Genomic DNA, 12,126 nt, shown 5'->3' on the forward strand with positions numbered 1-12,126 from the left:
GACTAGTACCTATGCCCTTATCTTTTTAATGCGTCTATCCAAAAGCTAAATGCACTCTTTTAAGAACATTTTTAGAAAAGACAATGTATTCAGACACTGTGTGAGAAGAACCAGCTGCTAGACAATCTTAGTATCAAAAAGAAGCTGCTAATAAGTAATAGGCAAAATACAAAAAGGGTTGACACAAAAGAATAATAAGAAGGTGAAGATGTGCATGTTAGTGTGTCATGATGAATGAAAAAGTACAGTGTTTTTAATTTTAATATAGTAAGGAGTAGTAAAAAATAAACCTGAGGTTGAATGGGAAATAGGAGAAATAGAAGTAACAATACAGATAAGTGAATAGAATTAAATGTATTAGATGTGCAGTCATCACCTGCTGTAGAGGGATGAAGAAAATAGCAGTGAGTTCTGAAGTTAAGACTCAAGAACTGAAAAACAATAGAAAATTCAGTAAACAGGTAAAAGGGAAAAATTAAATGACAAATAATTGAACGTGAAAAGGGAGAGATCATAAAAGGGAGAGGAAGATGTAAGAAGATAATCAAAGTGTGAGCAGATTGCAGCAAAGGAAAGAACTTCCAATTATAAAGGGAAAATAATTTTATAGCTGTTATCTGAAAAACTAAATGATTTGAAGACATATTTTCCTATTTCCACAGAATTTCAGAATTACCGAAACTGCAGCTGGTCACTTCTAAATAGATCACAACCTGCATTCTAGTAACCTTTCTGCTTCAATTATTGTTAAAGTATGGCAGAAAGAAGGTCCACCTTCAGAATAAGGCAACAGCCTCAGAACAGATAACTTAGTCATGTGACTATAGGTAAGCACCTTTCTAGTCAGCAGTAGAGTATTAATCAAAGACTAAAGATCAGTGAATCAGAGCAGAAAGGAATCTCAGAAATCACCTAGTTCAGCTCCATCCCTCATACAGAGGAATAAGCTAAGGACCAAAGACCTTAAGTGACTTGCCCAAAGTCATGGTGGCGAAAGGAAGTAAAATCATGAGTTTATCTCAGTCTGCCAATGGAGCACTCTCTTCACTGTCCCCTTAATGAGGGCTTTTCTTCAATATCTCAAGTACCTTCAAGAAGAGAAGAAGGATTTCTAACCAGTGGACAGATAGGTAAAACTAATAAGTTCAGTGAGATAATTTTTTTCTTTCAATTGATAAACTCAAGTCAACCATGAGGCCCACTATTAGAAAAGCTTTAAGAAAGGTAGATAAGAAATCTCAATCTTCCCTAAAAACTGCATTCAAAGAGACAGTAAAAGAGCTCTAAAAATAATAGAAGAAAACTCCTATACCAGACAAGACAACTTATATTTGGATTGAAAGTCTGTCTTGTGGTGAGGACAGTCTAACACTTTCTAAATATACTTCATTTCAGACATCTCATATGGGAGAAACAAAAGAACACACATAATTTCATTAAGCAACTGCTTTAAAGAGCCTAGTAAACATAAATACATTCTGTAGCACAATTCTGCCCCCACACTGTAACAATACTCCAAACCAATTTATTTTTATTTTGTAGCTTCTTGCCTTCTGTCCTTAGAGTGGTCAGAGCTGGGTGATTGAGATTAAATGACTTGCTCAGGATCACATGGTTAGGAACTGTCTACAAACACATTTAAATCCAGGGCCTGCTATCTCCAGGTCTGGCTATCTATCCATTGAGCCATCTAGCTGCCCCTAAACCAATTCACTCTTAATATACATGAAGTTAAGAGTTTTATCCAAATAAAAATTATCCAGAATAATTTATCGGTCATCAACCTTGGAGAAAGAATGTTATCAGCTAATATGCTAACATGATTCCAAGATGGATTGCAAACTGATTATGGACTGATGACAAATTCTGAATGTTCAACCTATATTTGGAAGTATCGTCTTTTCTATTCTGATCATTTTTAACAGTAATGTCCAAGTCCTATACTTCTCTCTACCTTGGACTTCCAAACAGCTTTAGCAATAAATCACCCCAGCCATTGGGGTAAAAGATAATTGGTAAATTGGTAAAAAAAAATCACAAAGAAGTACTCAAAACTATATCTCAACAGTCATCTGAATAGCATGAAATAAGAAAACTATAACAAGAATTTAGAAAGTTATCTGGTACTTTGTATAGTGTAGGTGAAAGAGACATTCAATAGCTACTTTAAGGATCTCTATTACTTACCTAGTGGTAGAAAAGGATTATTCATTAGCAAAGTCATGTGTTCAGAGTACCACAAGGAAAGAGACAGAAAAAGAAGTGAGGACAGAATGAATCACACATGGATGTGAGGCAAAGTTAATTCTCTGTTTTCTTTCATCAATCCATTGCCCACCTCATACAGTCCCTCGAAGAAAGTGTTCTTGTCCTCAGTGCTCCATGACTCCCACTGACGTCGAACCTTTTTACCTTCTTCTTTCTCTCCACTGGAAGAGCCCAGGCTCCTGGCTGATGACTTAGAGCTTCCTGAAGATGCACTGGGAGTGATTCCTGACACACCACCAGAAGATGGCCCTCCATTGTCTACCCCTAGGGAGGAAACAAAATATGGTGGACTAATACCATTGCACTCATGAATTCAAGCAAGTGGAACTATCCAATGTAACAAGCATCAGAGAGTTTCACTAATACCAGATCAACAGAGCTCATTAGACCATAACCAATCAAAAAGCATCTACTGAGCATCTGTGGTGGCTATTAATGTTCATAGTTAATATTATATTTAACAATTTCACAAATTGTTCAGATAGTGATGAATTAAAGATATCAATAAAAGTTAAGTGAAGCAGTTCAAGTAACAATAAGATGGAAATATTAATAGAACAGGTACTTTAAATGATTCTTCTAATGGTAGTATTTTATACCCACACTTAAAGGCAAAATTGAATCAAATCAGTCAAAGTTGTACAGGTATGGTCAGGTATTTTTACCAGCCTCCAACTGCTAGCTTTATTGTTACTTTGTGTAAAAATCAATTCTTTTATGCCTCCTTAATTCCTAATCCTCACGTCATACACTTTCACATTACCACAACTTATTGGCCTTTGTTTCAGATATCTTCACTTAGTAATCCTTTATAACTATTGAAAGGAGAATACAATTCAAAAAGGTAATGATTTTCTTAGCAATGATATTTCATTCCAATGACAGCTGGATTATATAAATTCTTTAGCAATTAGCTCATTTTTTGCAACAATGAAAAGCAAATTAATGAATGATATCCATGTTGATGGTTCTAGTCTCAACTTAATAGTTCAAATAATGAAGGAGGGCTACATTAGAGAGGCCGATAGCCCAACAAAACATTTCTCATCCAACTTTAAAAAATACTGAACATATTGGACATGAGCTGACTGACTATTGGTACCAATGAAATCACAGTACAAATACTAAGGAAAATTGGTAATCTAGTCAATGACAACCAGAATAAAATAGTAGATATAAAGGATAGTGGTTCACAATATGTTGATTCTTAAAAATGTGACTCAATTCATTAAATTCTTTTAAGTTTTGAATGCTAAGTGGATTGTTTTTTTAAATGCCAATATTTATGGAACTCAGAAATGAAAACTATGAATTTCCATTAATGTCATTTCCTGTATTCTAAATAAAATTTATATTAAAATACATCTTTCTAAATGTTTAAATTCATGTTTGTAATGAAATAATTAAATATGTATTAAAAGTTAAATAGATATAAATTTTACTAATATTTCACAAACAGATCATTCTATCTTTAAACATGGACCTGATACTCTGGATTCTATTTTCTACCTTCAAAGCAAAATATTCTAACTCAGTATATGAGATGGAGAGATATTCTCAAATTCTGAACCTTTTAAATTCCTAGAGTCTTTAAAGTAATTAGAAAGATGTTAGGAATGAATGGAAATCATTTATTAAACACTTACTGCCCTTCAGACATCTTGAATTGAATGTTCCATTGGGATACTTAACATGACCACAACAGAACTATCTTTCCAAACTTTCCCTTCTTCCTAATTTTGCTATTATTGTTGAAGACACTTCCCACTCCTGGTCACCTAGGTTTATAATCTGTGTCATCCTTGACTCCTCACTCCAGTAATATAGCTACCATCTTAGTTCAGATTCTCATCACCTCTTACCTGGACCACTGTAATGTCCTTCTAATTGGTCTTCATGCTCCTTGTCTCTCCCCTACTCTAATCTCTCCTCCACTCAACTGACAAACTTATCTTTGAAAGACAAGTCTGACCATAACAGCTTCTCTTCCTTCCCCCGATCATTTCAGTAATTCTAATGGATTCCTATTATCTCTAATATCAAATATAAATACCTCTGTATGACTGAAAGCCCTTCATAATCTATAGTCTTCCTACCTTTTTTCCTATCCAATTTCTTTCTAAAACTCTTTGATCTCACTACACTAGCCAACTTGCTATTACTTGTACCTGATATCCCATTTCCAGTCTCCATGCCTTCACACTCACTAGCTGACTCTCAAGCCTGGAATGTTCTATCTTCTCACATATCCATAGTTTCCTGAGTTGAGTTCAAATTCCACTTATTGCAAGAGATTTCTCCAGCTCCCTTCTGAGATTATCTTTTATTAAATTTAAATTGTTTATGCCTTGCATATAAATGGCTATTTGCATGTTGTCTCTCCCATCAGAATGAGAATTCCTTGCATTTTTTTTGCTTTTATGTTCCTAGAACTGTTAAATGCTTAATAAATGTTTGTTGACTAAACGACTAAGTGATGAGAATACAAATGTACAATAGTGGGGAAAGAGAAAGACTAAGGAAAGAGGTAGTTTTCTCCTTTTAAAGAAATATACTATAGAAGAACAGGATGTAAACAGAAACCTCAAAGTTAGGAAAATCTGCTTTCAAGTTATTCCACAGGTACATATTTGCCATGTGACCCTAGGCAAGTCATTTAGCAATAGGCCAGTTACATACTAAGTGCTTCTTTGTCAAAGACTTAGCTATTATCAGCAATACAATGATCCAAATTAATTTTGAGTAATGACAAAGAATGCTATCCAGTTCCAGAGAAAAAAATTTTTAGTGTCAAAATGCAGATGAAAACATATGATTTTTATTTTATTTTTATTTGGGTTTATGTTTTGGGTTTTGGTTTTATAAGATTCCTCACTGAAGGGGGCAGCTGGGTAGCTCAGTGGATTGAGAACCAGATCTAGAGACGGGAGATCCTAGGTTCAAATCCGGCCTCAGCCACTTCCTAGCTGTGTGACCCTGGGCAAGTCACTTGACCCCCATTGCCTAGCCCTTACCACTCTTCTGCCTTGGAGCCAATACATAGTATTGACTCCAAGATGGAAGGTAAGGGTTTATAAAAAAAAAAAGATTACTCACTAAAAAAATGAACAACATGGAAATGTTTTGCATGACAACACATGAATAACCCAGATCAAATCTCCTACCAACCTTGGGATGGGGAAGGGAAAGGAAGGAAGGAGACAAGTTTGACCATATAACTTAGGAAAATATGTGTGGAAATTTGTTATTACATGTAATTGGTAAAAATAAATGAATAAATTTTTTTAAAGAATCCTTTGTCTACTTATCTACCTCACTTCTCAATTCTTTCCACAACTCTCTATGACTAAAAGTTGCAGATCTGTATTGGTAGAGAGGAGGGTTTCAACACTGGAAGCTAGTGACATTCAAATCCAAAACAACACACATTATGGGGTAAGGAGGGATCATTTAGCTACAAAACTAAAGGAAGCAAATAAATATTGCTGTTCATTTAAAACCTTTAAGTGTCTACCCTTATTTTCTCTGACCACATATTTTCAGGCCATCAAGAAACTTTACAAAACAAAATAATTCTTTTCTTTTTAATTGACAACATCTCTTTTATTGATTACAATAACTGAGAATAATTAGAGTTCTCATTAATTCCAGAATACCTGAATAATGAAATACTTTTGGGTAATAAGAAATAATGAATGGGACAATTTCAGAGAACCTTGAGATGACTTGTATGAATTACTGCATTTTCACTGCAGGAAAACAATTTATATAGTGCCAATGATATTGTTAAAATAACAATTTTGACTGAAACAAAGCTCCACTCATAATAACCAATCATAATTCTAGAGGACCAGAGATGAAGCATGATACTCACATCCTCTGAGAGGTCAAGGACTCATATGCTATTGCATACATTGTTAAACATGGCTTAATATAGGAATTTTTTTTTACCATGAATATTTAAAGTTCTGTTTTTCTTCCTTTTTTCCCCAGTAGGAAAAGAGGAAAATGGGAGGGAAAAGTATATGAACAGAAAGGATGCTCAGAAAACACCTAGTTCAACCTACTCCCATTACAGATGACAAAAGTAATGGGTGGATAAATTTTTTAAATGGTTGTACAGGTAGAAGGTAGGTGAATCAGTAATAAAACTCAGGTCTTTCAATGCCAAAGCTAAAGAACTTTACCTCATTCTATAATTTTTTTTTTCAGACTTGAGAATTCATGATATATCTCTGTATCAGAACAGAAGTTTCAGAAAAACAGAAAATATGTTTCCCTATCAGAAGTGACTCACTGAGAATGTGAGGCTGCATCCCAAACAGATTCCAGGCTTTCTGAGGGTAGAGATGGTCTCTCCATTAGATGGGACATTTTCTTTTTAAAGCAAAATAAACCTAATTACTTAGTAGACAGTCAAAGAATCTTCATTAAAAAAAAAAAAGAATATTTTCTCTCTTCGAATGATCATGTTAAAATCTCTTTATAAGAATACAAGAATTTTTGTCAAGTGGTCAACTTTAGTATTTTCAACACAATTTTTAAAATAGTGCTCTTATGTTTAATATAAAGATGAATAAAATGAGATAAGATGTTAAAAAGTATTCAAGAAATGAAAAGTGCTATACAAATATAAAGTACTACAATAATAAAGAATGGTTTTCAGAACAGATACCCTCTGTGCTTTTGAAAGAATAACTTTTCCAGGGCCTTCTATTAAGTGCTTAAACCATTCACCAAATATGAATTAGCAACTGAAAGATGAAACATTCCCCTGTGTTCTAAGATGGACAAATAGACAAACTAAAACGTTAGAAGCAGAAAATCTATGAGGTAAACATCAGAAAACACTTTAGACATTTGGATGAACACTCAGAATAAATCATAACTGCCACTTCTACAAGAAGATTTAGATATTCCACATGATGAACCTGCTTCCTCCATTTTTACAGATCTGCCAATTCAACTACATGGGAAACAGTAAATCAATATAATAAATAACAAGTATAGTAAAAATTGCACAGAAATCTTCATTATGTTAGCATTTTCATTATCTTGGGACTTGAAAGCCCTACTATAATTTTTACTCCCTTCAAAACAACTTTTTAAAAACATAATATTACTTTAACATTCAGTCTGTAAATGTCGTAAGCATACTTCAGTTCTTTTCTCTACTATAATATTCAATATATGAGATATGTAACATATCATTTGACCTTTGTACAATTCCCTACCCAAAACTCATCTAATACTAAAGCTTTCTAGTAGTTTTTAGGGTGAGAATCTAAAGATTAATTTTTCTTCAACTTCCATATAAAATTTCATAAATTAGGACATACCTACTATAATAAATCTCCTATTTCAAATGATAAGGACTACTCTTGGAAGCATTTTCAGAGGTCCTCTAGTTTATTTAATCCCTTTATTTTACAAATGAAGAAACTGAGGCCTGTGGAGGTTAAGTGATTTGCCCAAGTCACATATTAGGAAATAAGTTTCACAGGCAGGATTTTAACCCAGTATCCTAATTCCAGAGCTTTTCCTCTACACAGCATAGTCAGAACTCAACATTTCAACATGATCATCATAAAAAAAGTAGAACACACTCTTTGTGGTGCAAAAAATTGGAAAATGAGGTGTCCATCGACTGGGAATGGTTGAACAAATTGTGGCACATGATGGTGAAGGAATATTATTGTGATGAAAATGATGAACTGGAGGAATTCCATGTGAACTGGAAAGACCTTCAGGAATTGATGCAGAGTTAATGAGCAGAACCAGGAGAATGTTGTACACAGAGACTAACACATTGTGGCAAATCGAATGTAATAGACTTCTCTACTAGCAGCAAAGCAAAGACCCACAACATTCCAAAGGAACTTATGTGAAAGAACACTATACACATTGAAAGAAAGAACTGTGGGGACAGAAACACAGAAGAAAACCATATGATAGATCACGTGGTTCAATGGGGATATGATTGGAGTTTTGATCACTCTATTGCAAATACGAACAACATGGAAATAGGTTTTGAACAATGATACGTGTACAACCCAGTGGAATTGCTTGTCAGCTCCAGGAGTGGGGATGGAAGAGGGTGGGGATCATGAAACATGTAACCATGGAAAAATATTCTAAATTTTAAAAAATTCAATGGGAAAAAAATTATTTTAAAAAGCAGAAGACTTCATTGGCATCTACCCTTAAATTGTGATTGCCAACAATTTCAGGAATGTATGTACATAGGAACTTTTGTGTATTTATTATTTCCTGGGTTCCATTTATTTCAGTGTGTCACTTTATAGAAATCTTCATGCTTTTCTGAATTACTCTTTTTTTTTTTCTTAAGGTTTGGTATGAATTTTATTGGTATGAATATTATTATCCTCACAAGGTTCTGTCTTGGGCCAACTCCTAGTCTCTCTCTGAACTCTCTCTTTTTTTTTTTTAATATATTTTATTTGATCATTTCCAAGCATTATTCGTTAAAGACATAGATCATTTTCTTTTCCTCCCCCCCACCCCCCATAGCCGACGCATAAGTCCACTGGGCATTAGATGTTTTCTTGATTTGAACCCATTGCTTTGTTGATAATATTTGCATTAGAGTGTTCGTTTAGAGTCTCTCCTCTGTCACGTCCCCTCAATCGCTGTATTCAGGCAGTTGCTTTTCCTCGGTGTTTCCATTCCCATAGTTTATCCTTTGCTTGTGGATAGTGTTTTTTTCTCCTGGATCCCTGCAAGTTGTTCAGGGCTGAATTACTCTTAGTCATCATTTCTTCCTGCTTACCCTAACTTTTCCAGTCACTGCCAAATCAGTGGATATTCACTTTGCTTTTCCTTGTTCCTAGCAGTCACTCTGACACTCTGGGTAGCTAGAGGGCCTTTTCTCCTCTATATGACTACACTGGGTGGTCAATAGGAATCCTGGATTGGGGAACCTGCTACAGACAGTACAAGCTGTGTGGCCCTGGGGAAGCTGCCTCACCTCTTTTAGACAGTTTCCTCATCTATAAAATAAGGAAGATGACAGCACCTAATACTGGGGTTGCTCTGAGGATAGAGTAAGATAATGTATGTATTTATTAGTGGTAGTGTTATTAGGTTATAGAAAAGGTATTCATTTTCTTTGACATCCACAATAATTAGATCAATGTATACCTATACCAACACCATACTAATTGTCACAGTCTCTCTTATTTACTTGTTATTTTTAGTGTTCATTGCCAATTTCTAGTGAAACCCAAGAACTGTTTTAAATTTTATTTCTCTTACCATTAATGATTTGGTTCATATTTTCAGATTGACATTTATTCAATTCCTCCTTTGAAAGTTTTGTTCATATCATCTGACCATTTATCTATTACGGAATGAGTCCTGGTATTATATATACATCAATACCCTAAATAATGCCGCATATCAGATATATCATGATAATTGACACAAATATTTTTCACCATATAGTTTCTCTTCTTTTTTTTTTTTTAAAAAAAACCCTTACCTTCCATCTTGGAGTCAATACTATGTATTGGCTCCAAGGCAGAAGAATGGTAAGGGCTAGGCAATGGGGGTCAAGTGACTTGCCCAGGGTCACACAGCTAGGAAGTGGCTGAGGCCAGATTTGAACCTAGGACCTCCCGTCTCTAGGCCTGACTCTTAATCCACTGAGCTACCCAGCTGCCCCCTATAGTTTCTCTTCTTGTTCTACCTTAATTGATTTTGATGATGCAAATTTTTATTTTATATTATAAAATCATCTATTTTTTCTTTTGTGACCTCCTCTATGTTCTACCTAATTTTTACAAATAATATTTCAATCTTAGGCTTCCATTCAGATGCCAAAACATTCACTTTACAGAGTTGTTTCTGACTATTCTAATCATAAGCTGCAACTATGTAATGTCATTCTCATAAATTCTCATTTTTCCTTTATCTGTATTTCATAAGTCAATATAGGAAATTGGTTTTTAACAAGATAGGGACATAAAATCGACAGGATGAAATAAGGTCAAAATTTCCTCAAAAGATCACATGATGGTGGGTTAAATGTAAATCTAGCTAATAATGTAATTGGTTTAATACTTCAGTCTTAGGAATAAGTCAGTAGTAACAAGGAAGAAAAACATTCAAACTTATAACCTCAAACAATCAAAACCATTTAAGGAAGGAAAAGGAAATCACTAAAAATTACTGCTAAACAAAACTATAAACTCAATGTCACATTAATTATTTATGCAGTTGATTCAATCCAAATATATAATAAGTACCTAAAGATACTGGACATTTAAAAAATTTACTAATCATCAGGAATAGTCAGAATTTCAGAGTTAGAAGGGAACTTAATAGCCACCTCATTTAAGTGATATATGAGGAAAAAAAACTCCTTCCATCCAATTCTGTTTCAATGATCACTCACTTTTTGCTTAAAGTCTCAGTGTCAGGAAAGTTACTACCTCCTGAGACACAAAAATTTTTTTCTTTACATTAGCCATAAATTCGCTTTGTTGCAACTTCCACTAATAATTTCTTCTGCCAAAGAATAAGTCTGCTGCTCTGCTGGGTGATTGATCAGTGAAGTTTTTTAAATGTCCCCTCAAAGTCTATTTTTCTCCAGGTTTAAAAATTTCAAATTCTCTGAACTGATCCTCATATAGAAATAAATGCATGCCCTTCACAATATAGCTGTCGCCCTTCCCTACAAGCTTTCCAGGTTCATCAATGTCCTTCCTAAAATGTGGAGATCTACAATGAATCCAGTTCTTGACATATGGCCTGACCCAGGTCAGAGTACAATAAGAGGTATTATTACCTTCATATTCCCAGTAGCTATGTCTTTCTAACATAGCTCAGAAATATCCAAACCTTAGGTTCTTGGTGCATTCTGTATCTCAGTAATTTTTCCACAGTGTCCCTAGGCCAAAAGAAATACTTAACAGTTCTATTTATTAAATAGCTAAGTCCAAACAACTTATTTGGTATTTATGCCCTTACAACTTAGTAGCCATTTGAAAAAATACACATCAATTGAAAGAAAAAATTAACATTTTTAGTTAATTTCTTAACCATAATTACTTTCTAATGGAATGTGTCTACTTGTTGGGCATCATAACCTTTCTCAAACTTTGGAATTAGATTAGACGCCACTATCTTTATTTCCTATTCCATTGATTTTCATGTGGTACTTGTTTTTTATGACAGTAACTGATGAAAACCCACCTTGGCAAAAGACATGACATCAGAAACAAGAAAGTTCAATAAGTTACTAATGTAGCCAAAAGAACCAGTAAAAAAAAAATCATAGTGAAAACATGATCAAAATAAATGTAATGTGAAACGGTGAACTGAGAGTTTATAAAGTATGGTGTCTGAGAGAGGTCAAATATTGTTTGCTCTCTTAAAAATTTAAAATATCCCACAGCGGCCCTATCAGTTAGTTAGCTGACAGAGCACCGCAGGAAATTTGGGAATGTAGCCTAAGATCTCATTAGCTTTCTTAGCTGATGGCTTTCTTGGATGACATACCCTACTATTGAATTATATTAAGTTTGGAGTTATTAAAATGCACAAATCAATTTCTGGTTGGCCATTATGTACCCCATCTTGAACTTGGGTTAAAAAAAAATCAACTTTTCAAGCAAAAGAGTGAGTAGTTTTTAATCTATATTTTATGTTCTTTACAAATATTTTCATTTTAATCCTCACAATAATCCTAGGAGTTATCATTTCCATTTTACAAATGAGGAAAGTAAAGCAGACAGAGATTAGGTAACTTGGCCAGGTTCACTCAGCTAATAAATGTCTTAGGCTCAATATGAACTCAGGTCTTCCTGACTCTAGTTCCGTTTCTCTATTATTGTG

General features: G+C 34.2%; 1 protein-coding gene across 6 annotated transcripts in view; it reads right to left on the reverse strand.

Moving 5' to 3' along the window:
* CRAMP1 (cramped chromatin regulator homolog 1) overlaps window positions 1–12,126 on the reverse strand; it is a 125,276-nt gene that overhangs the window by 78,998 nt on the left and 34,152 nt on the right. For all 6 annotated transcript variants that reach the window (XM_007499336.3, XM_007499335.3, XM_056805654.1 and 3 more), the window contains one exon: window positions 2,339–2,532. In XM_007499336.3, coding sequence (XP_007499398.2) covers window positions 2,339–2,532 — 194 coding nt within the window. The remainder of the gene's footprint in view (window positions 1–2,338; window positions 2,533–12,126) is intronic.

This window comes from Monodelphis domestica, chromosome 7 (genome assembly GCF_027887165.1).
Source record: "Monodelphis domestica isolate mMonDom1 chromosome 7, mMonDom1.pri, whole genome shotgun sequence".
NCBI classification, from domain to species: Eukaryota; Metazoa; Chordata; class Mammalia; order Didelphimorphia; family Didelphidae; genus Monodelphis; species Monodelphis domestica.